Genomic DNA, 26962 nt, shown 5'->3' with positions numbered 1-26962 from the left:
TCTTGCTGGCTCCCATAAGAAATGTACAAATTTCATACATAACAAAAAATTGTAAATAGAATTAATTAGTTTAGAATCCTAAAGGACAATCTTCATTGACTTCAATTATTATTTCATTCAATTACATGCCTTTGTATATTATAAACCTATGGTATCTTCAGGTACATAGGAAGTATTTCTAATCGTAGACTTTATAATAATGTTATGTACTCAGCACAGAACCTAAAACATAGGGTACATTCAATAAACATTTGATGAAAGAATGAATTCTCAAATGATATGTTCACTCATCCAATATTTATTATATATGTAAATGTGCCAATCACAGTTCTAGGCACCAGGTATACGGCAGTGAATAGAACAGGAAAAAAAAAAATCCCTTCCCTCACAGAGCTTACTACTAGTGGGAATAAATAAGCAATATGTAAATAAGTAAATAAATAAATATAGTATAACCAGAAGGTGGTTAGAGAAGATGATCCAGAGAAGATGATCCTGAGAAGATGACATCTGAGCAAAGCCCCGTAGGAAGTGAGGGAATCAGCAAGTACAAAAGCTGGGAGCAAACTTGACCAGTTCAAGAAACAGTAAGGAGGTGCAGTGAGAATAAGGTGGGGGTGAAGGAGGGGTTACATGGGGTTCAGCTGGTTTGCTAGGTCTCAGTGTACATCTATTGTCCCTTGCACTCTCAAAAAGTATCCTACTTTAGATAATAAGTTGTGTCGTTATCTTATTTTTAAGCTGATGAAAGAGCTTTGTTTTCTTTAAAATGAGATAGGCAGCTGTTGAAAGGTTCAGAGTTAGGGCAATTTTAAAATGATCACTTTAACACCTGTGCTGAGATCAGGCTAGGTAGGAGCAGGGAGGCCAATTAGAAGACCGTCTCAATAGTTCAAGTTAAAGAAAATGGTAGCATGAATCAGGGTGGTGGTGACAGAAATAATGAGAAATGGTTCTGTGTATATTTTGAAGGCAGATCAAACAAGATAATGTGACAAATTAGATGTAGGGATGTGAACGCAAGTAAAGGATAAAGAATGAGTTCAAGGTTTCTGACTTGAGAGACTAACAGGATGAAGTTTCCATTTGTTGAGAGGAAGAAGAATGGGGAAGACTAGTTTAAGGAGGTGGTGCAGATCAGAAGTTTATTTTTGGACATGTTAAAAATTTGAAATATATATTAGATATCCAAATGGAGAGGTCAAGATGTTATATGTGTAAGACTGGAATTAGGCCAGGTGTGGTGGCTCGTGCCTGTAATCCCACTACTTTGGGAGGCTGAGGCAGGTGGATCCCCTAAGGTCAGGAGTTTGAGACCAGACTGGCCAACATGGTGAAACCTTGTCTCTACTAAAAATACAAAAATTAGCCAGATGTGTTGGTGGGCACCTGTAATCCCAGCTACTTGGGAGGCTGAGGCAGGAGAATCACTTGAACCTGGGAGGTGGAGGTTGCAGTGAGCCGAGACTGCACCACTGCACTCTGGTCTGGGCAACAGAGTGAGACTCTGTCTCAAAAAATAAATAAATAAATAAATAAATAAAATTTTAAAAAGGACTAGAATTAGGGGAGAAATCTAGGCTGGAGATATAAATTGGTGAGTTGTCACAATATAAGAGGGGGCCTTTACAACCATGAGACGGGATAAGATCACCAAGGAAGTGAAGATAGAAAGCAGATCCAAGGGCTAAGCCTAGGGAACCCCAACATTTAAACTTTAAAGAAATGATAAGAAATCAGCAACAGAATAGGAATAGGAGTGTTAGTTAGGAAGAAAAACCAGGAAAGTGTAGTGTCTTAGAAGACAGAAGAAGAAGTTTTACAGGAAGATGGAATGATCAACTATGCTAAATGCTGCTACTAGGTCAAGTAAGGAAAGGACTAATAATTAATCGTTGGATTTGGCAATGTGAAGGTACTTGTGACCTGACGAAAGACTTTTTTTTTTTTTGAGACGGAGTCTCGCTCTGTCACCCAGGGTGGAGTGCAGTGGTGCGATCTTGGCTCACTGCAACCTCCGACTCCCGGGTTCAAGCGATTCTCCTGCCTCAGCCTCCCAAGCAGCTGGGATTACAGGCGTGTGCCACTATGCCTAATTTTTTTTTTTTTTTTTGTATTTTTAGTAGAGACAGGGTTTCACTATGTTAGCCAGGATGGTCTTGATCTCCTGACCTCATGATCCACCCACCTTGGCTTCTCAAAGTGCTGGGATTACAGGCGTGAGCCACCGTGCCCAGCCTGACAAAAGACATTTTAGTGGAATGGTAAGTGCGAAAACTGTATTGAAGAGAGTTCAAAAAAGAATGAAAGAACCAAAAGGAAAGAAAGACAAGGAAAGACAGAATGGAAGAAGAGTTAAGATTCTGGCCTGTCAATAGGACTGGGACCTAAAGGGGTAGAGGGAACTACAGAGAATTAGCCCCAAATTCTGTATGCAGTTTCCTCTTTAGGCATTACCAAATCTTAGGATATGTACAAGCAGAGTAAGACTCTCAAAAACCAAGTGGAAATCAGCAGATGGGTTTTTTTTTTTTTAATTTTTTTTTTTTTTGAGACGGAGTCTTGCTCTGTCGCCCAGGCTGGAGTGCAGTGGCGTGATCTCGGCTCACTGCAACCTCCGCCTCCCAGGTTCATGCCATTCTCCTGCCTCAGCCTCCCGAGCAGCTGGGATTCCCAGCATCCACCACCATGCCCAGCGACTTTTTTGTATTTTTAGTAGAGACGGGGTTTCACTGTGTTAGCCAGGATGGTCTTGATCTCCTGACCTCGTGATCCACCCGCCTCGGCCTCCCAAAGTGTTGGGATTACAGGCGTGAGCCACCGCGCCCGGCCAAGCAGATGGGTTATTAAAGAGCTGAGCAAAGATTGTAGCAGTCTCACAGTACTAGGGAGATAAAGGTAGGAATTCAGGACTTTCCAGGGTGCACAGGCTTTGGTAAATGCCTCACATTATCAGCTGAAAACCTAGAAGGTCTACTCCTTAGAAGGTCTATAACCTAGCAGTAAGACCTACATCCTTGGAGTAAGGACCACTTCCTAAAGTCTCTACCACAGGTACGAGAACTATATCTTTGGATTAAGAGAAAACTGGAGAAATACCAGCTTAAGAAAAACAAAAAACAAAACAAAACAAAAAAGCTACCCTCAACTTGATCAAGGTAACTTTCTAGAAAAAAATTAAATCCTCCTTATAGAAAAACAAATATAGTCAGAGCTTCTAAAATTTAATGACACTTTACACCCAACATTCAATAAAAAATTACCAAGTAAGCAAAGTAATAGGCCCACATGAATGAAAATCAAGAGAAAAAAATACATGGCCAGGAACAGTGGCTTATGCATGTAATCCCATTACTTTGGGAGGCCAAGAAGGGCAGATCACTTGAAGTCAGGAGTTCAAGACCAGCCTGGCCAACATGGTGAAATTCTGTCTTTACTAAAAATACAAAAAATTAGCCGGTTGTGGTGGTGGGTGCCTGTAGTCCCAGCTACTCAGGAGGCTGAGGTGGGAGAATCACTTGAACCCAGGAGGTGGAGGTTGCAGTGAGCCAAGATCACACCACTGCACTCTAGCCTGGGTGACAGAGTGAGACTCTGTCTCAAAAAACAAAAACAAAAACAAAAACAAAAACAAACAACAGGAATAGATGCTCAAATAAATTTCAGACATGAACTTTAAAATAGCTGAGATTAATATATTCAAGAAAATAAACAAAAAGTTGAAGAATGTTACAAATAACTGCAATCTATAAAATTGAATCATATGGAAATTCTAAAACTGAGAAATACAATAACTGATATTAAGAATTCAACAAATGAATTAAATAACAGACTAGACACACAAAAAAGCAGAAGATTAATCAACTGGAAAAATAGCACAGTAGAAAAAAATACAGATTGAATCACAGAGAGGAAAAAAATAATAGAAAATGAAAAAAAGAAAAAGAAAAACACAAAGCCCATAAGAAATACATGGAAAATGGTGAAAATGTCCAACATGCATGTAGTTGGAGTTAAAGTAAAAGAGGACAGAATGAGATTGTAGTAATAATTGAAGAAATACTGGGCTGGGCATGGTGGCTCATGCCTGTAAGCCCAGCCTTGGGAGGCAAGGCAGGTGGATCGTTTGGACCCAGGAGTTCAAGACCAGCCTGGGCATCATGGCAAAACCCTGTCTCTAAAAAAACTACCAAAAATACACACACACACACAAAATGGCTGAGCATGGTGGCTCGGGCCTGTGGTCCCAGCTGCTTAGGAGGCTGAGGTGGGAGAATCGCCTGAGCCCAGGAAGTAGAGGCTGCAATGAGCCGAGATCACACCACTGCACTCCAGCCTGGGCAACAGAGTGAGACCCTGTCTCAAAAAAACAAAACAAAAACAAACAAATAAAAAAAGAAAGAAAGAAAGGAAAGAAAGACATAAATAAATAAATAAATAAACATTGGCTGAGAACTTTTCAAAAATGAACAAAGACATCAAGCCACATATTCAAGAAGCTTTACAGACCTTAAGCCAGGTGAATAAAAAAGAAAATCACACCTAGAAAAGTCATAGTAAAACCACTGAACAACCAAACACAGATAGAAGATCTTAAAAACCAGAGAATAACAGTCTACCTTAAAACAAACAAACAAACAAACAAACAAGATGTACAGTTGATGTTATGAAATAAATAATGGAAGTCAGAAGACAATGGAATTAAATCTTTAAAGTGCCGAAAGAAAATAGCTGCCAACCAAAAATTCTACATTCAGTAAAAATGTGCTTCAAAATGAAGGTAAAATACAGGTGTCTTAAGAAAAACAAAAACTGAGAAGATTTCAGCAGACCTGAACTAAATAAAATACTTAAGGTGAGCTCATTAGACAGATACCAATAGAAGAACAATGATGAAGGAAGAAAAGAAGAACCATGAAAAGAGTAAACAGGTAGATAATCTAGAATAATATTGAACATAATATCATGTACGATTTAAATTCTATCTAGGCCCCGGCACAGTGGCTCACACCTGTAATCCTAGCATTTTGGGAGGCTGAGGTAGGAGGATTGCCTGAGCCCCTGAGTTTGAGGCCAGCCTGGACAACATTGTGAGACCCCATGTCTGAAAAAAAAATACACATAAAAATTAGCTGGGTGTGGTAGTACATGCCTGTAGTCCCAGGTACTTGGGAGAATCACTTGAGCCCAGGAGGTTGAGGCTGCAGTGAGCTCTGACTGTACCATTACATTCCAGCCTGGGCAACCGAACAAGACCCCTTCTCAAGAAAATTATATTTAGAATTAAAAAAATATTATCAACAATAGCACTAAATATGGGAAGGAGGTAAACAAAGTTAAAGTGTTTTAGGTTCTTGCATTGCCCAGGACACGGCAATAGTAAAAATTTAGTGAAGACTGGCTGGGTGCAGTGGCTCACACCTGTAATCCCAGCACTTTGGGAGGCCGAGGTGGGCAGATCACGAGGTCGGGAGATTGAGACCATCCTGGCTAACACGGTGAAACCCCGTCTCTACTAAAAAAAAATACAAAAAAATAGTTGGGCATAGTGGCACACTCCTGTAGTCCCAGCTACTTGGGAGGCTGAGGTGGGAGAATCACTTGAACCTGGGGGGCGGAGGTTGCTGTGAGCTGAGATCGTGCCACTGCACTCCAGCTTGGGCAACAGAGAGAGACTCTGTCTCAAAAAAAAGAAAAAAAAATTTAGTGAAGACTGTAGTCAGTCAAGGGTGTATATCATAATCTCTGGCATAAGCACTAGAGTGCAATCACTCACTGGCTAAATGGAACTAAGGACTCTATTACTGTGGCAGGTAGAGTACTGACAGTCCCAGGCATGTTGCAGCAGTGCAATTAATAAGACTTTCACTTGTGGTGAATTGGGGAAGAATACAGGTGGATGGGGATCGTGGTGGCCAACAAAATTTATGGCTCAGATTGCTTTCAAGAGAGTTGGCTGAGAGGAACAGAGCTGACTGACATCCATAGCTGCTGCCCCTCTGGGTCCATCATCATGTTTGCACCAATGCTATGCTTCCCTGGAGCTGCTCTTAGCCAATGACTGAGTACAGCAGTAGTACTAGTGTTGGCCCAGTCCTGCCTGACAAGGGACTCCTCTAATACGTGACTGGCTCAGGAACTCTCCATCAACCTGACCAAAACTTTCTCAGAGTTGTGTTGAAGTTTGAGGCTATTTCTACCCAATCTTCCTTTGCCCTTTCCTTTCACAGGTGTCAGACCTGTATCAGAGCCTGAAGGCTTTCCCTGCCTCCTCCTGCTCCCTTCCCTTTACCCTTCATAAGTATGTCCTTCAATAAATCTCTTGTACATGTAATCCCATCTCAGTGTCTGCTTCTTGGAGGATCTGAACTGATACAAAGATGCACTAGACGGTGTAATGTTTCTGGCATTTGAGGAGAAATAGTAACTATAAGGACTATGGAACTGGGGTGGCTATCACTAAACTCCACTGATGGTTGAAGAGATAAAATAACAGGCTCAAATCCATTAATTTGTAATTTATTTATTTATTTTTTTGAGATGGAGTCTCGCTCTGTCACCCAGGCTGGAGTCCAGTGGCACGATCTCGGCTCACTGCAAGCTCTGCCTCCGGGGTTCATGCCATTCTCCTGCCTCAGCCTCCCGAGTGGCTGGGACTACAGGTGCCCGCCACCACGCCCGGCTAATTTTTTGTATTTTTAGTAAAGACAGGGTTTCACCGTGTTAGCCAAGATGGTCTCGATCTCCTGACCTCGTGATCCACCCGCCTTGGCCTCCCAAAGTGCTGGGATTACAGGCGTGAGCCACCATGCCTAGCCTAATTTGTAATTTAAAGCAAAGTGATCAAGTTAGAGAACCTCCTTAAGGGCTTTAAAGAAACTCTCATTTCCCCTGGCTAAAGTGCAGAGGGAGCCGAAAACCAGGCACAGGACTAATTTTAAGACTGGCAAAACTCCAGAGAAAGTTGAATTCTTAGTCTAGGCAAATATTCTATGCCAAAGTCAGGGCCCTGACAGAGAAGAAAAAGGGTGCTGAGTCTGGGATGGGGGTATCTGGATAGACCCACTTGAGAACCTTGAAACCCCAGATTATCCTGTATCCTCTGGGCAGTGGCAAATGGCTCAGCTTGTTGGTCAAGGCCCTGGAAGATGCAAGACAGCAAGGACAAGGAGGTCTAGGAAAGAGGCATGTGTTTGAACCTATGGGAGTAGGCACTAAGTATAATGATCTTTTCATTACATGGAAACCAGAAAATGTCCACTGCAGAAGACGCACTGAACAACCAAGTGGAAAGGATGATTTGGCCAGCAGATGTCAGCCAGCCTCTGACATTGGCCCACACAGTGCTTAAACAATGGACTCACAAACAGAATGGCTTTGTTGGTAGAGATGGAAGTTATGTATGAGCCAAATAGCATGGGCTCTCTCTCATCAATGCTCATCTAGCTGCTGCCAATATCAAACGTCTGACCTGCCAGCAACAGAGACCATTCCTGAGCTCTGGGTAAGGAATCATCCCTTGAGGAAACCAACCCCCTATTTTGTGGCAATTTAATAACATCGGACCCTTTCTGCCCTGAAAAAGGTGACATTTCATCCTTAATGGGACTGATCCATATTCTGAGTATAGGTTTGCCTTTCTTGCCCATTGTACTTCAGCCAGGACTACTATCCAAGGGCTAAGAGCATTCAGTCTACTGATGTGGAATCTCACATAATATCACCTCAAACCAAGGGACACACTTTACAGCAAAGGAAGTATGATAGCATTCGTATGACCATATAATTCAGTAATTTTACCACATACTACACTATCTGGAAAGCTGATGGCCTGACAGAATAGTGGAACAGTGTCTTAAACGTAAGGCCCCAGTTGGAACTGGATGGCCTATGAAAATGAGTTCTACCTTTAGGATGGGGTGTACACCTTAAACCGATGCCCATGATATGGTGCTATGTTCCCAATAGAAAGCATAGGTCTCAGAACCATGAGATGAAAGTATAGGTGTCACCACGAACCATGATCCCCAATGATCCACTTTAGGGAATTATGCTTCCCTTCCAGACAACTGTAGGCTCTGTGGGTATAGATATTCTGGTTGCCAGAGATATTCTGATGGCATGCTTCCATCAGAAGGCACATTAAGAGGCCCTTGACACTTAATGTTCTGACTACCATCTGGTCACTTGAGCTTCTCATGTCAATAGATCAGCAGGCAAAGAAAGCAGGGTATCATAAGGCTATATAGATGCTGCTATATAACAGGGACAGAAAGAAATATATTTAGGACTCAGATGATCCATTAGGGCATATCTTGGTACTCCCATGCCCAGTTTTAACTGTAAATGGGGAAGTATAGCAGCCATGGCCTGGTAAGGGCATGATTACTAGAGTCTCACACTTCTCAAGGATGAGGAACTGGGTCATCCCACCAAGTAAGTCATCTAAACCAGAGGAGGTGCTAGCTGAGGTGAGGGAACTCTAGAATGGATAGTAAAGGAAGGAGATGTTGAATATCGGTTATGTCCTTGGAACCAAATGTAGCAATGAGAGTTTCCATTTGTCCCACTAATCTTTCTCCTATAAGTTTTCCTAGAAATTGCGACCAACTAGAATCCTATAGAAGCTATAGCTGGGTGGAGTAAATTTAATGTGACAAACAAGTAGATCCTACTAGTGCAAGGGGTGAACTGTAGTAGATGTTGCTGGTGCTCCACTCAGACCTCATTTGCAAACTGTTATGAATGTTGACTGCTAAATAGCTCATAGTTACCCCTTTCTCCAGAGAGTGCCCTCAGCGAAATGGGAGGTGTCTCACCTAAGAGGTTACACTTGACCACAGCCAAATGACTGACTGCCATGGGGTACAAAAGGCCAGCCCCCTTGCATCAAGGTGGAATCAACTCCAGTGCAATTTGTTCCAAAGTTGATCATGGGATCAGAATGAAGCCAACTCCAGTTGAGACCATGTCCTTTTCTTGCTTGGCTTTTTTCTGCTGCCTCATCTGCTTCCCTCACTCCCCTCCTTCTGAAGGTACTCCCTCAATAAATCACTAGCACAAAGAATTCCCTTCTCGAGCTCTGCTTCTAGGGACCCAACTTAAGAAAAAAATATGAAGCAAAAACTGATGGAACTAAAAAAAGCAACAAAGCAATAATTATAGTTAGAGATTTTTAACACACTTCTCTCAGTAACTGATAGAACAGGCAGACAAAAAATCAACAGGGATATGGAAGATGTGAATATCATGGCTAACATACTGACTGAATTGACATACTTAGAATACTATTCCCAACAACTGCAGAATATACATTCTCTTCACTGCACATGAAACAATTACCAAAACAGACCATACGCTGGGCCATAATGCAAGACTACAAATTTCACAGGACTGAAATCAGAGTGTGCTCTCTGGTCACAATGGAAATAACCTGGAAATTCATAATAGAAAGGTAACTAGAAAAATCCCCCAAATATTTGATTTTAAGCCATGACCAAAAGGTCAAAGAAATCACAACAGAAATTAGAAGATATTTTGAAGTAAACAATAATGCAGTTACTACTATCAGTTTTAAAGTTAGTGCTGTTAGAATCCACGTTGATTCACAGTAAATTTTCAGTCTTAAGTTCCCTAAAAGCAAATAATATTCATCAGCATGAGACAGTTCATATTGCCAGTTAAAAGGAAACACAACTGGTTGAAATTCCACTTACTTCTACCAGATTATTGCTAGCTGGTAAACCAGCACCCAGATGAAAGTTTCCTCATTGGTGAAAGAAAAAAAAAAAGTCAAATGAAGAAAACCCTGAGGAACTGGCATCCACAATGAGAACAACTTTGCTGTGGGACTACTTTGGGTTTAACTTTTTTCAGACAACCAAGGCACAAACACATAAGGAATAAGCCTGGAGGCAGACTTCCACACAGCACTTCCCTGGATATTTCTTTCCAAAGCTTCTTGGAAGTGGCTGCTTAGAAATTTCTGCCCAGCAGGCCATGATAAAAAAATATTTTACAGTCACTCTCTTGGTATGATAATTTTACTCATATTAACTAACTAACCAAAAGAAAAAACCTACTTGGAATTCAAGTTTTTCTATTAATAACCCCGAAGTCAGCACACACACAAAAGCCAGTGCTTACTGCTACATTAAAAATAAATGAATCAACTTATATGACATGTCTGTAATTAATCAGAGAAAAGTAATACTTTTATCATTTTTCCAGTAAAAACAATGACTTCAGTATAAAGCTGTAACCCATAAAACTCCTGGCATTTGTATTTATAGTAGCCCAAGATAATACTGTATTACCAGTTGTTGTTGAATATTTTCATGACGTTGCTTAAGAAGTTCTTCAGTCCTCTGCAAAAGACCGAATTCAGCTTTAAGTTCAGCTATTATCTGATGCTTCTTTTTGAAAACTGTACTCTTGCTTCGAAGTTTATTGACATATCGTTTGAACTGTAAAAAAAACACAATATGTAATCTAATGAGTAGAAAAGTAGTAGCTAAATATCATACATCTGTATAAACTCAATATATTCACATTTTTTCTTCTCTACTTCCCAACATGTCACACGTATATAATAATTTCGTTTTATTAGAAAACTTTATATAATAATTATATATTATATAATAACTTAATAATTTAGTTTTATTATAAAACTTCCCAACCCCCATCTTCCTGTCTTCATCCCTAACCAGGTTAAACTCCTGTTACTTATTTGCAGGGCCTATTCAGTTATGTGTAATGTTTGCCATCATTTTAAACTTCAGTTCAGTATTTGTTTTCCCCACTATTCCTTAAGCTTGATGAGGGCAGGACCTGCAAGTGTCTTGCTCTAAGCAACTCTACGTTGTATCCTCTGTGTCTGGCACAGTGCCTAATACATAACAGATAATAAATAGTACTTACCAAATGAATTCCTTTATTTATTTATTTGTTTGAGACCAAATCTCACTCTGTCACCCAGAATGTTTAAATATTTTGTGTTTTTAATTTTTTGACCCATTATATGTACATATATTATATATGTATATATTATGTGTATATGTTTAATATATGTATACATATAAAATATGTGTGTGTATATATATATATAATTTCGAGATAGGGTTTGCTCTGTTGCCCAGGCTGGAGTGCAGTGGTGTGATAACAGTTCATTGCAGCCTTAACCTCCTGGGATCAAGCAATTCTCCTGCCTCAGCCTCCAGAGTAGGAGGACCACAGGTGCAGAGCACCACGCCTGGCTAATTTTTGCATTTTTTGTAAAGATGGGGTTTCCCTATGTTGCCCAGGCTGGTTTTGAACTCCTCAGCTCAAGTGATTCACCCGCCTTGGCCTCCCAAAGTGCTGGGATTACAGGCATGAGTCACCGTGCCTGGCCTTAAATATTCTAAATCCTTATATAAAAGCTATTCATTTTAGACTTTACAAATAAGGATTAGGAAAACAGAAAGACAACCTTATAAAAATAAAAAGGTCAAAAAAGAAGAAAAAGTAGGAGATTAATGACCACAATTCTGGTTGTGGTTTTATCATGGTATATCTCATGTACTGTACTATTTTGGTAGCAGTCCATTGGACTACTGGGACTAATATAGCCAACCGGAACCATCAACACTTGTAGCTACTATTTATCACCTAAGAAATGTACTGTGACTATATATTGCTATCAAGCATCTGAGACACTGGGATGGTACCCATCCCAAATGTTAAAAAGCTAAGAATATCCCAAGTTAGTGAAGACTCATAGCTATCTAATTTATCTATTTACCTACCCATCATATCAAAGTTATAACTAATAATGGAAAAAAGTTACAAGTCTAATGGAAAGACCCCATTATTAAGTAATACCAACTAGAGTTTGGAAGAGCAAACAAAGTAGCATAATATTTAAAGGAATTCAAAGCTGGATGTGGTGGCTCACGCCTGTAATCCTAACACTTTGGGAGGCCAAGACAGTTGGATCACTTGAGGTTAGGAGTTCCAAACCAGCCTGGCCAACATGGTGAAACCCCATCTCTACTAAAAATACAAAAATTAGCCAGGCGTGGTTCTCCTGCCTCATCCTCCTGAGTAGCTGGGATTACAGGTGAGCGCGACCATGCCAGGCTGATTTTTGTATTTTTAGTAGAGATGGGGTTTCACCATGTTGGCCAGGATACAACGTAGAGTTGCTTAGAGCAAGATACTTGCAGGTCCTGCCCTCATCAAGCTTAAGGAACAGTGCGGAAAACAAATATTGAACTGAAGTTTAAGATGATGGCAAACATTACACAGAACTGAATAGACCCTGCAAATAAGTAACAGTTTAACCTGGGTAGGGATGAAGATAGGAAGGCGAGGGTTGGGAAGTAGGGGAGGTGGGATATGGCAAGCTTCTTGGAAGAAGGTATATTTAAGCCAAGACTGAAGAAGTAGGAATGTGTTAGAGGAAGGAAGAAGAGGCAAGGAGCAACATCCTAGGAGGAGAGAACAGCATGTGTAAAGGTCCTGAAGCACTGACTCGATGAAAGTATAGTCATGTGCTGTATAACAACACTGCAGTCAATGATGGACTGCATATAGGATGGCAGTCTCATAAGATTACAATGTCATATATATATTTTTTGAGATGGAGTCTCACTCTGTTGCCCAGGCTGGAGTGCAATGACATCATCTTGGCTCACTGCAACCTCCGCCTCCCAGGTTCAAGCGATTCTCCTGCCTCAGCTTCCTGAGTAGCTGGGATTACGGGCACCTGCCACCATGCCTGGCTAATTTTTGTATTTTTAGTAGAGATGGGGTTTCACTATGTTGGCCAGGCTGGTCTTGAACTCCTGGCCTCAAGTGATCCACCCACCTCGGCCTCCCAAAGTGCTGGCATTACAGGCGTGAGCCACCCACCGTACCTGGCCTACAATACCATAATTTTACTGTACCTTTTCTAAGTTTAGATATGTTTAGATACACAATTACCTACCACTCTGTTACAGTTGCCTACCGTATTTAGTATAGTAACATGCTGTACAAGTTTGTAGCCTAGGAGCAATAGGCTATGGCATACAGCCTAGTTGTGTAGTAGGCTATATCATCAAGGTTTGTGTAAGGTCTATGATGTTCACACAACAACAAAACTGCCTTAAAAAGTGCATTTCTCAAAATGTATCCTTGTCATTAAGCAATGTATGACTGTAAAGTATTGCTCAATGTAAGAAGCAAATGCCAGAAGAAAATGCCAGAAATTTCTGATATTTCTGAAACAGAACATAATACTTAAAAAATCACTTCCTCTTATGTATTAAGAGTACTAATAATTTCCAGATTTTTGTACTATATAAAATAATTTTGGCTGGGCAAGTTGGCTCACGCCTATAATCCCAGCACTTTGGGAGGCCGAGGCAGGGGATTGCTTGAGTCCAGGAATTCAAGACCAGCCTGGGCAACATGGCGAGACTCCATCTCTACAAAAAAAATTAAAAAATTAGTAGGGTGTGGTGGCACGTGCCTGTGGTCCCAGCTACTTGAGAGGCTGAGGTGGGAGGAGCGCTCAAACACAGGCGGTCAAGGCTGCAGTAAGCTATGATCATGCCACTGTACTCCAGCCTGGGTGACAAAGCAAGACCTTGTCTCAAAAAGTAAAATTATTTTCTCTGCTTTAATAATCTTTTTATTGAATACATTATAAAGAAAATGTCTATAGTAAGAACTTGGCCTACCATATTTAAACATATCACTCCAAAACAAAGGGAAGCTTCCATATTACCTAATGTGAGATAATTCTTTAAGAATCTCAGCCTTTTTAGCCTGGGCACAGTGGCTCACACCTGTAATCCCAGCACTTTGGGAGGCCCAGGCAGGCAGATCACAAGGTCAGGAGATTGAGACCATCCTGGCTAACATGGTGAAACCCCATCTCTACTAAAAATACAAAAAATTAGCCGGGCGTAGTGGCATGTGCCTGTAGTCCCAGCTACTCAGGAGGCTGAGGCAGGAGAATTGCTTGAACCCGGGAGGCGGAGGTTGCAGTGAGCCGAGATCGCGCCACTGCACTCCAGCCTGGGCGACAGAGTGAGACTCCGTCTCAAAAAAAAAAAGAATCTTAGCCTTTTTAATGTCCAGTGCTTCTTAAAGCTAATTTTGGGGGATAGTTAATAAATAATTTTATAAATAATAAAAGTAATGAACATATTGTTGAAATTTTGGAAAACAGAAAAAAGGAAAAGTTCACTCAAAGCCACTATCTCAACACAAGCTCTATTACCATATTGGTATTTTTCTTTCTTTCTTTTTTTTTTTTTTTTTGAGATGGAGTCTTGCTCTTGTCTCTAAGGCTGGAGTGCAGCCGCACAATCTCCCCTCACTGCAACCTCCACCTCACAGGTTCAAGCGAATCTCCTGCCTCAGCCTCCCAAGTAGCTGGGATTACAGGTGCCTGCTACCATGCCAGGCTAATTTTTGTATTTTTAGTAGAGACGGGGTTTCACCATGTTGGCCAGGCTGGTCTTGAACACCTGACGTCAGGTGATCTGCCCACCTTGGCCTCCCAAAGTGCTGGGATTACAGGCATGAGCAACTGTGCCCAGCCCACATTGATATTTTTCCTTCCAATTTTTTTTTTCTTTGAGACAGAGTCTCGCTCTGTCACCTAGGCTGGAGTACAGTGGCGCGATCTTGGCTCACTGCAGCCTCTGCCTCCAGGGTTCTAGCAATTTTCCTGCCTCGGCCTCCCGGGTAGCTGGGATTACAGGCACACGCCACCATGCCTGGCTAATTTTTGTATTTTTAGTAGAGATGGGGTTTCACCATGTTGGCCAGGCTGGTCTTGAACTCCTGACCTCAGGTGATCCGCCCACCTTGGCCTCCCAAAGTGCTAGGATTACAGGCATGAGCCACTGCGCCCGGCTTTTCCTTCCAATTTTGAAAGCAAATTCTAAGGTTAATAATTCTAAATTATAAAGTAGTGAAATAGAAAGTACACCATCTCTAAAATTTAATTTTTTTCTAAAATACTTGATTCCTGAGTATACAAAAATTCCTTTAAAATACTAAGATTAAAAATTCTTCACGTTAAAATAAACTTCCAATTCCTAGTTTAGACATCTTTTAAAATTTGACTTAAACTTTGAAAGAGCTGGTCAGGTGCGGTGGCTCATACCTGTAATCCTAGCACTTTGGGAGGCTGAGGTGGGGGGACTGCGTGAGCTCAGGAGTTTGAGACCAGCCTGGCCAGTATGGCCAAACTCCGTCCCTACTAAAAATACAAAAAATAAGCCGGGCGTGGTGGTGTGTGCCTGTAATCCCAGCTACTAGGGAGGCTGAGGCATGAGAATCGCTTGAACCTGGGAAGCAGAGGTTGCAGTGAGCCGAGATTGTGCCACTGCACTCCAGCCTGAGCGACAGAGCGAGATTCTGTCTCAAACAAAACAAAACAAAACAAAAAAACAAACTTTGAAAGAACTGAGGAACACACTGTGTTTTAGAAGAAGAAAGTTTAAAATATTTTTCTATCCATGATTAGGTTAGTTTTAATATTAAGGAATCCAGCCCTCACACCACAAATTTTCAATGACTGCATTACAGAAACTTCTTTAAAAATTAAAAATTTAAGTCATACTAATGTACCTGAAGTCTAATAACTTGCAAATTTTCCTTTTAAAGAATAAATGTGTAAGCCTGACATAACCACAGATTCAGAATCCCTAGAGTAACTATATATGCTATTAAAAGTGTCCTGGGCAAAGTGCCCAAAATGAAATCAACCCTGTTCATCTGCTATCCTCTGTAATATAGAGGCCAATTTTCCCCTTCTCTATCTTGCTGTACTCCAGAACTATTTTTAAAAGCTGAAAGCTATAAATGTTTTTGATGAAAGAACAAACCTACAAATTACTGAGTGTGTTCTATGCTGATTGGTTATTATTTGATATTCATTATATATAATACCTAATGGAAGAGTAGTCTGGGTCAGATCAATCACAGTTACATACGATTAAGCAATAGGTGGCCATCAAAGCATTCTAAGGGCTCTACTATTCCAGAATTAATTAGAAAAAAGAAAACACATTATCAATGTTTTTTCTTCCATTGGTGGTTTCTTTTAATTATCATTTGGATTTTAGGTTATTTTTGGATCTTCAATGTCATACAAAAAACAAAACTGATGAACACATTGAAGCTAAATCTTCAGACTTATAAAACACAAGTACTCATTCCATTAGCTGCCAGAGCAATGGCCTGATCATTTGTGAAGCCTCTGGTAAACTCTGCTATACACTCAGATGAGAATAAGAGTAGAAATTGCCCTCCTTTTCCCTTCCATTCCTGGTTTACAGGGGTCAAAATGGTAGCTGGAGAGGTAGGCAGTAAATAGAGAGCTGCATGGAGGTGCCAGTAAGGTTGCATAGAGGCATGGCGGGGTACAGGGTCCGGAGGTCGAGGATACTGGGAAATGAGGCGGCTTGGGAAGTTGTATCAGAAGTGTGGACCAGGAGGCTGGTGACTGGGGACACAGGGTAGTAGGGGGAGTTAATGGAGGTACAGGTCAACAGGCTGAATGGCCAAGGATATGCAATGATGGGATTAGGGGCTGAGGAAACACACAGAGACATAGGCTAGCAGGCCTGGCAGCTGAGGACACAGAGGGGTGAGTGAGGAGTCGTGGAAACATAGACACAGAGGGTGAAAATGTGGTTGGTGGGATGGGGACACAGGATTGGTGTGTAAAGAAGGAGGCTGGAGTAGTTGATAGATTATTTAAATTGAGCAAACAAGCAAGTTTATTGATTGAGCAAATAAATAAATGCAATATAGAAAAAGGGAGCCAACTTTCTCAATGCCAGAGAAGATACTGGGCAACAGAGACAGACTCTGTCTAAAAATAAATAAATAAATAAATAAAACAATGAGATACCATTTTCACACCTACCCAATTGGCAAAAATAAAAAATCTTTCAATACCAAGTGTTGGTGATGATGTGGAGGAAGTAGAGAGGGAGATATATAATTTAGAGCAATGGTCTGGAAAACAACTTGGCTTGTCTACTGAAGCAGACACTGTACATATTCTATGGCTCACCAACTCCACTTTTACAAGTAGCAGGACTTTTCAAACTATCTGTTAAAGGACGAGTTTTTTAAAAAATTTCTAAACATATGTGCATCAGATACTTTTGTAAAATAACGAAAATACCGAGATCAAATGACTATAAGGGTTTCTAAATGTTTCCTCTCAATTTATATGGCTGCAGATTAGAAGAAACTAACAGTCTCTGGACTGAAACTAGTCTTCAGACCACACTTTGAGTAGCACTGCTCCAGAGCAGACCTTCCTAAATGGGGTATGCTCTGGTACATGCACGTGCCACAAATATTGTGAGTGTGCCAAAATATTAATCCACTCAGCCTTTGCAGTAGCTGGGCAAGATATTATAAAGAACTCTCAGCCAGTCACCTTTAGCTATAAAGGAAAAAAATAATTTTTAAAGGCATAGGAGGTAAGCAACAAATCCTTAGAACATTAAGGAAAAAGCTTCCCATAGTGTATCATAACAGGTAAACCAAATGAATTTGTCAGTAAAGTGAACTACAAAGCTTGCTACTGGGCAGGGAAGCCCATTATAGCAGCTATTACTAATCATTTGTACCCATATACATTTGTAATCTAAATTAGTCTTCTATGAAAGAGCAGCTATCATTTTAGATGCTGAGATCAAATAAGATTAATACTTTACGGTTTATGCTAGCAGGTGCTGAGAGAGTACTCAGTTGTGTGAAACTCTAATCTTTATCTCTGCGTGCATTTGGGTTTTGTAATGGACTAATGCTTTATAGTGCTAGCTTCTGGCTTCAGGACCAATTTTAAAGACTCGGCTCCCTTGTGATCAAAATGGAAATTGACAGATGTTCTTTTTCCTTTTGTGTATTTAGTATGTTTTACAACCTTTAAGAGTAATGATCAGAATCTGGGCTAGCTTTTGTAATGGATAGGCAGTTTATTTCTCTAAGAATGTAACCATTTATAAATGCTTTTCGCTTATCAGGAACTCAAAAGAATTATTGGATTCCAGGCATCATTCTAGATATTTATGTGAAACAAGAATTACTGCTCCTGCTGCAAATTTTCTCCCTCAATATCTGGCATGAAAATGATTTTCAAAGTAATTAGCTGTGAAGACTTGACAAGACTATCATATAATAAGCACTTTACATTGTTTAAGAAACACAAAGACTTTTTTTTTTTTTTTTTTTTTTTTCTGAGACGGAGTCTTGCTCTTGTCTCCCAGGCTGGAATGCAATGGTGCAATCTCGGGTCACTGCAACCCCCGCCTCCCAGGTTCAAGCAATTCTCTGGCCTTAGCCTCCTAAGTAGCTGGGATTACAGGCACACCACCACACCCGGCTAATTTTTTTTTTTTTTTTTTTTTTTTTTTTTTTTTTTTTTTTTTTTTTTTTTGAGACGGAGTCTTGCTCTGTCGCCCAGGCTGGAGTGCAGTGGCGCGATCTTGGCTCACTGCAAGCCCCGCCTCCCGGGTTCACGCCATTCTCCTGCCTCAGCCTCCCGAGTAGCTGGGACTATAGGCGTCCGCCACCATGCCTGGCTAATTTTTTTGTATTTTTAGTAGAGATGGGGTTTCACTGTGTTAGCCAGGATGGTCTCGATCTCCTGACCTCATGATCCACCCGCCTCAGCCTCCCAAAGTGCTGGGATTACAGGCGTGAGCCACCGTGCCCGGCCTAATTTTTCTATTTTTAGTGGAGAAAGGGTTTCATCACCTTGGCCAGGCTGGTCTAGAATGCCTGACCTCAGGTGATCCTCCTGCCTCGGCCTCCCAAAGTGCTGGGATTACAGGCCTGAGCCACCACGTCTGGCCAGAACCATTTTTTAAAATAAAAAAGCACTAGGAAACCTACAGAGAAATTAATACTACTTACCAAAGTTCAGTAAGTTAGAAAAAATAACTAGAATGAACACTTTTGTCTTCAAATCCTGCTAGTCCAACATCCATGCTATTTTCCATTTCTTAATTAAGTCACATCTTTGTCAGTTATTTCATCAAACGATGTATAAGCATAGACAACTACAGGAATTGGCCCAAGGGAGTTAGGCACGAGATGAGATAGAACCAACTGTTTAGGAGTGGCATGAATATACACAAAGCCCACAGTCTTTCTGTTCATTTGTCAGTGTCTTGTGCTCTAGACAGAACTTCAGACTTGAAGAAAACCTGAAAAGGCCATCATGTCACGCTCCAATAAATTATTTGGATTCCCTGAAGTCTGGTCTCAGAGTTGCTCTTTGTTTTAAGGCAAGAGAAAATGTTCAAAGCAGCCTTTGTTATTTGCTAAAATGACAGTCTTTTAAAATCACGCATCATAACTAGTCCCACATAAATACACATACAAATACTATTCTAACCTTTTCTAACCTGTTAGTGGCACATTTTCAACTGTAAATTAGAAAATCTCACCAAGTCAAGCATAAGCAATGTAATTATCTACATATGGTAGTGGCTAGTTAACTGCTCAGTCTTTTAGGAGAGTCTGTAATAATCAATATGATATATGCGGGTAGAAATCTGTATTAAATGAAATTTGTGACACAGGAACATCCATCTGTGGAACACAGTTAATCACACCATCCAAGGTCTCTGTGCTTCTATTATAAATCAAATCACCACCACACAGCTGTTACTATCTCTAACGGGTGCTTCCACTGCTGTCCAAGCAGTTAATTCTCCAGAAAAAAAAAAAAAATCCATGAAAACTTTTAAAATTTGGGGTTAAAAGTGTGGCATTACCTAGACTGCATGCATAATACACTACACTTCTATTACAGTGAACTGAGCCAAATTTATTTGATTCTGTTTTGTTCTTTCTCTTGGGAAATTTTAGGGGCCTCAGGTCCTGCTATGAACTCTAAAGAGTACAATGTGATTTGAAAGGTTCTAAAAATATCACAGGTTTGCCTGGGCTCACTTAGAAGGGTGGATGATTCAATTACAAGTGTCAAAATTTGATTCCTAATTTTTCAGGACCTGACAGCTGCAGCACATCTTGCCAGGATTCCCTTATCTTCATTGTGCTTCTCTTTGAAGTATTTAAAGAAGATTTCATAATCTTTCCAATTTAGCTCTAAGATTTGTCAGTAGCTGTAGAATGAATTGGCTGGCCCTTTCTAAAGCTGCTTATAAATATTATTTGACCAAGCATATTTTAAAAGTAGCTGTAACTACAAAACAGCTGAGCTTCTTGTGATGGTCAGGGGAGAAAACACAATGGACTATAATACACCCATACACCATAAACCAAGGATGACCTTTCATTGCATGAGTTCCAGTGGAACCTTAACTGGAGGTTCATTTATTGCTACAAAAAAAATTCAGATCCCAAAGGCATGCATTCATCTGAATGACCACTCTGAGAAGGGTACTAGTACTGCATATCATTGGGACTGATTTTTTGTTTGCTCTTTCAAATTATGAAAGCAGAGAATCAGAGAGATCAAGGTGACTAAGATGGTAAAATCACTAGCTACTGGCACTACTTACAAGAGGCACATGTTCTATTCTTCGTCCTTCTAGCAAATTAGAGAAAGTCTTCAAGCTGAGATTGCTGTCTATGAAACAGCAAAAATCATGCCAAAAGAGGTAGCTGAAGGCTACCAGATTAAATGGCAAATTTAAGTTTCTCACCAGGTATTTAAAAAATAATACAGGCATGAACCACAATGCCTGGCATAATCAGATTTTTTAAGATTAAAAAACCTGGCCAGGCACGGTGGCTTACGCCTGTAATCCCAGCACTTTGGGAGGCTGAGGCGGGCGGATCATGAGGTCAGGAGATTGAGACCATCCTGGCTAACATGGTGAAACCCCGTCTCTACTAAAAATACAAAAAAATTAGCCGGGCATGGTGGCGGGCACCTGTAGTCCCAGCTACTCGGGAGGCTGAGGCAGGAGAATGGCGTGAACCCGGGAGGCAGAGCTTGCAGTGAGCCAAGATCGCACCACTGCACTCCAGCCTGGGCAACAGAGCAAGACTCCATCTCAAAAAATAAATAAATAAAATAAATAAAGATTAAAAAACCCAACCCAAAATACAGATCCAATGTTCTTCTACTTAGTGCACACATTACTTCAAAAATGTCCCTTATCTGGGCTGGGTGAGGTGGCTCAAGCCTGTGATCCCAGCACTTTGGGAAGCCGAGGCAGGCGGATCACTTGAGGTCAGGAGTTCAAGCCCAGCCTGGCTAACATGGTGAAACTCCGTCTGTACTAAAAATACAAATATTAGTCGGGCATGGTGGTGGGCACCTGCAATCCCAGCCACTTGGGAGGCTGAGGCATGAGAATCGCTTGAACCCGGGAGGCGGAGGTTGCAGTGGGTTGAGATCATGTCAGTGCACTCCAGTCTGAGTGACAGAGTGAGACTGACAGAGTGAGACTGTCAGGCTGCTCCATTACTGAAGAAAGCTCAAGTGGTAGACATTTTTCTCTGAAGTCAATCAAATATTTCATTCTAATCACCATTCATTGGTCCTAATTTGGCTTTCTCATAAAAAAAATGACACTAATCCATCTGTGTCAGGGGTCCCCAAGACCATCTCTAGATTCAGTGATTCACTGGGAGAACTCAAAGTATACAGTCATACTCTTAGCTATGATTTATTACACTGAATACCAAGCAAAATCGCAGAGGGAAAAGGCACATGGGGTGAAATTTGGAGGAAACCAGGTGCAAACTTCTAAAAGTTGTCTCCCACTGCAGTCACAGAGGGCATAATTAATTCCTCCAGTGATGAGTTATAACAACACGCATGAAATGATCAGGGAGGCTCATTAGAGACTTAGTTCTCAAGGTTTTTACTAGGAGCTGATCATCTAGGCACATTCTGCCTAGCCTGTACCAAAATTCCAGAAAGAAGAAAGAAAGAAAGAGAGAGAGAGAGAGAGGAAGGAAGGAAGGGAGGAAGGAAGGAAAAGAAAGAAAGAGAAAGAAAGAGGCAAGCAAGCAGGAGCTCGACATAAAGCACACTCTTCATATACTTTAGGCAAGGTGAGCCATTCTTATCAGTGAATGGCAGGAATCCATCCAAGAACCAAGTTCCCCCAGATGCCAGCCAAGGGCCAACTTTGCAAGCAGACCTTTCTAGGGATAGCAGTCTCAGGCCTGCATGTTAATTTTTTTCTGAACACCATCTTTTCCATAATCCTTTAACTATTTATTATGTCTTTCTTCAGTCTTTTATTCCTCAGTTAATACATAATCAATTCCCACTGTGTCTTTCTCTAGTCTTTTGTTTCAGTTAATACATAATCAATTATTGATATGAAAGTTTCCAGACTTTTTGTCCATTTTAGTCACCCTCATGTGGGACTCTGGCATGATTGTCTCTTAAAACATGAAGTCAAAAATATAAAATAATACTCCAGGCATAATCAGACCATAAACAGGATACTTTTTAAAAAAACTAATGTAGTATAATCATTTATGCATTTTTTAAAGCTGCGTTAGTAACAGATGATGTGTTGAATTGGCAAACAAAACTTGAATTCTACCACATTATATTTATTATAATCCCATTAATGGCATTTTGTTTAAGCACAGTGCCCCTATCTACCAAGATGATTCTGAATTATAATTCCATCATGTGTTTCAGGTTGACTATTTCTTCCAGCTTTCTGTCATGTGCAAACTATTGATGACTCTACAGCCAGAATGCTAAATCCAACTCCTGGTTCTACTACTTACTAGCAATGGGGTGTCAGGCAAGTCAGCTTAAAACCTCTGCATGTCTCAGATCCTTTATCTGTAAAAACTGGGAATAGTAATTACAGCCAGGCGCAGGCTCACGCCTGTAATCCTAACACTTCAGGAGGCCGAAGTGGGAGGACTGCTTGAGGCCGGGAGTTTAAGACCAGCCTGGGAAACATAGTGAGACCACTTCTCTACAAAACAAAACAAAAAAAGAAAATTAGCTGGGCATGGTGGCTCGTGCCTGTAGTCCGAGCTTCTTAGGAGGCTGAGGTAGGAGGATCACTTGAGCCTAGGAGTTTCAGGCTGCAGTGAGCCATGATCACACCACTGCACTCCAGCCTGGGTGACAGAGTGAGATCCTGTCTCTGGAAAAAAAAAAAAAAAAAAAAAAAGAAACCTAAATAAAAAAAAAATTGCACTTACAGAGTCGTACAATGACAAAAATGAGAATAATGTATATAAGAAGCCTAGTATGATATATGGCACATTGTAATTGCCTAATTAAAAAATTATTATTTATCTAAAGTATTGATAATAATAAACAAATCAGGATAAAGGGCAAATCTCCATGGCATTTTTTGTGTGTACATTTCCTCAGAGATGACAGCAATCAAAATATTTTGAGACTATCAATTCAACCAGATTTATATTAAGATATACTTAAAATTCAATATAAAAACCTTTGAGATATAAAAACAGTAAAATATTCATTACTATTTATTTTCAGTTATGTTAGCAGGGTGTAATCTCTAAACTAAATGTAGTCATTTAATAGAGTGTAGTTTCTATCATCTTTCAAATACTGGTATGAAGGGAAAGAAATCAAGATTGACTGGATGGGTAGGAAAATGTATCTTTTATCACTGAGAAGATCATTTCAACTGTTCAAGCAATTCCTACTTATGTCAGAACTCTGGCAGAATAAGAGAAAAATACATGCCTGTGCTTATTCCTGTGTACTGCCTTACTTTATGAAAATAAAATGTTAAAATGATAAAGTACAATGGGGGGGAAGTACTTCCAGAAACTTTGTCTTTTACTAATAAGGAAAACCAATGAAATACCAATAAAAAGGCCTAGTAAAGAAAAAATGTCTGTAGCATCTGCAATCAGAAGAGCTAAAACTCTTAGACAGTATGTAACATCTGTAATATTAACTTTAATGGCAGTAGGAAGCATCAAAATGTATACTTCACCACCAAACTAAAACTGCTAATGGACCTCTAAAAAGAAAATGACTAAAGAATATAAATCACTGTATATGTCTAGAACTTGTTACATTTACGCATATTAACATTATGTTCCTAAATTTTTCCAAGATAAGATCAATCAAATAACTACATATTGACAATCAAGGAATAAAGTTTTACATCCAAACAAATGGCTGTCATATAATTTCTGGCAAATATACACTTCCCAATTAATGATTGTTCACAGTGTAGTCCTCTTTAGAGTCAAATATGATTCCTAAAATTTACCCATTCTAATAGTGCCATCTCCAAGGCACTATAGGAATGGGTAAATTTTAGGAATCATATTTGATGGCAATAAAATATTGCCATTAGGATGGCAATAGTCTCTTACCTGCTAACTGTGTAACTTTGGGAAAATTATTTCAATTTCTCTGTTTCTTAAGTTACAAAATGGAGGTAATATTTACTTCAGAGGCTTTCTGAGAGGATGAATTAGGGTATATTGTGAGATAACATAAGATTTACCACTTTTACCATTTTTAAGTATACAGTTCTGTGGCTTTAAGTACATTCATGTTGCTGTTGTATAACCATTACTAAAGCTATATTTTTTAAGTGCTCAAGACTGAGCATGCAGTAACTGCTCAGAGAATGGCAGCTAAAATTATTCTCATTAATGCTATCTTATTCCATTTTAAATTTGTGTAAATTATTTATTCCTAAACAGAAACTATTTCATATTTATTTCCACTAAATTGCTCCCAGTCTGGGAAATACTAGTTTCAACTTTTAAGCTGTAAACTATATTTCTAGCTTTCAAATTCTTCATCCAAGTGATTGACAAAAATATACAAATACTAAGAACTAACACACAGCATTTACTATGTGCCTAGTGCTGTTCTAAGCATGTTCAATTAATCCTCAAAATAATTCTAGGAGTTACATACTACAAACATTCACATTTTACAGCTGAGTATAAAGAGAATAAGGAACTCGTCCAAGGTCATCCAGCTGGTAAATGGCAAAACCAGGATTTGCACTCAAACAACCAAGTTCTAGAGCCACTCTTAACCACTCCACCATGCTGCCTCTGACACACATAGTTAACATACCACCCACGCAAATGATTACTTTCAGATGCCAGGTGTTATATGTTGACTGAGCCTTTGAGTTTCTCAGAAGCTTTAGCACCTATTATTTCATGTGCCTTTCCTAGAGATAATAAAGAGCAATCAGCCCCATTTTACAGATAGAGAAGCCTCAGGGAGGTCGAGTAATTTCTTCAAGGTCAACAGATCTTAGAGAGGTCCTGGGTCTTAGCTTGGCCACTTACTAGCTGTGTGAAACTGCAATCTCCTCGAGCATCACTCAACTGTGAAAGGGAAATGGTAACAACACCTTTTACAAGAAGTAAAAAAGTATCTATTTGCAAAGTACCTGGAACAGAGCTTTGTATAAAAAGTGCTCAATAAATGTGAGTCCCCCTTTCCTCATTTTGCATGTGATTCCTGGCATAGTGTTCTTTCCAAACACCATGCCACTAATTATCAATACCTTCTCACCAACTGTTTAACAGATGGGGGGCAAAGGACATGATTTTTTGGAGATTACTATGTGATATCAAACCAGAAACCTCAGTGAACCATGTGATACTAAATCAGGCACCTCAGTGAATTATACCTCCAGCTGTATTATATAATTTTAAATATAAGAAACTTCTTCTCTTTTGTCCATATGGTCTATCACTTTATCATAGTAGAAAATAAAACTGGTATACCAAGATTTGTTCTTTATAAAATTATGCTTAATGTTCCCCGATACCTTCTGTTCTTTTAGGTAACTGCCAAATACCTTACTTGATTTGTTCTTTTCCGACCAGACATTGTTCAAAAATTAAGTTATCATTTCCAAATGATGACATCTTTTTCCCCTTAAAAAAAAAGACTGCTTTTTTTTTCCCCTGTCATTGGATCCGTCTCCTATTCACCATGATTTCTCAAAAATAAAGGCTAATAACCTGGCACTAGGTTTTTTCCCTCACATTTGCATAGAGGGAACATCTAACACTGAATTGTAAGTACTATTTATGCCAAATACGGCCATAACAATTAGTATTTCCTGTGATTTAGGCAGCATTTTCTTAAGAAAAGATAAAAATGCTAGGAGGTGGCATAGTCTCTTGTAAAGCGAAACTGCTGCATAATTGATCTTTTATTTTTTTCTCCAGACAGCAAAGATGTCATGAAGCATACACTGTTGACTTCCAGATATCATTTAAAACACTCCCATGTCTTAAACCAATTTGGAAGTGGATGTTAAAAGCCAAGGGAATTTTTCAATCACATGTTGACTTCCTGAATCTACTACTTCCCCAGCAAGCTAAAAGGCACATTGGGAGGGTACAACCTGAAGTACCACAGAGAAAAGTGGTACTATGGGAGCAATTCATTTGTTTGGCACAGTGAAGGTTCACTGCCAATTTGTAACAGTATGGATTCAATAACTTTTCAAAGCCAAAAATGAGGTTTGGACAAGAGTAGCTTTCCATGATAGCTTTTGCTGAGATCTAGTAGCTAATACAAAATTTAAAAGCCTGTAAAAATTGGTAAAGTCCAAGCAATGTTTACAAATTAAAATATGACCTATTGCTTTATTTTGCTAAAAAAGCACTAAACTAAGATATTTGACTTCATTTATTCATTCATTCCTGGGCTAATTTTATGAAAAGAAGATGGAAAATTATATTTTTGGTGCTTGAGTTTAGCCATCTATAAAAAATATTATTTGTCCCACTAATCTTATGAGTCTGACAGAAGGATAAATGAAACAAAAGCTGCTAAAGCATTGTTCAAAATTTAAAGTATATTGCAATGTGAGACACAATTATATTTTTTTAAAGTTGTAAGCTTCTACGATGAGGTCATTTTAATCATGTCAGTCCCACCAGACAAGTATACATTACTGACAAAATAACTTAATGATATTTTCTTAGCCCTTTATGGAAATGCATTTACCAACAAATA

The 26962-nt window shown here is 39.7% G+C and overlaps 1 protein-coding gene across 8 annotated transcripts in view; it reads right to left on the bottom strand.

The window, feature by feature from the left end:
• Window positions 1-26962, bottom strand: part of IFT81 (intraflagellar transport 81) — a 133678-nt gene that overhangs the window by 27544 nt on the left and 79172 nt on the right. For all 8 annotated transcript variants that reach the window (XR_008538365.2, XR_010147760.1, XR_010147761.1 and 5 more), the window contains exon 12: window positions 10317-10466. Coding sequence is in view for 4 of the 8 variants with exons in the window: in XM_054663518.2 (XP_054519493.1) it covers window positions 10317-10466 (150 nt within the window). In the remaining 4 variants the exon portion in view is untranslated. The remainder of the gene's footprint in view (window positions 1-10316; window positions 10467-26962) is intronic.

The sequence above is a fragment of the Pan troglodytes genome, chromosome 10 (assembly GCF_028858775.2).
Source record: "Pan troglodytes isolate AG18354 chromosome 10, NHGRI_mPanTro3-v2.0_pri, whole genome shotgun sequence".
NCBI lineage: Eukaryota > Metazoa > Chordata > Mammalia > Primates > Hominidae > Pan > Pan troglodytes.
The sequence above is the reverse complement of the archived record's forward strand: the minus strand, read 5'-3'. Positions and strand labels throughout refer to the sequence as shown.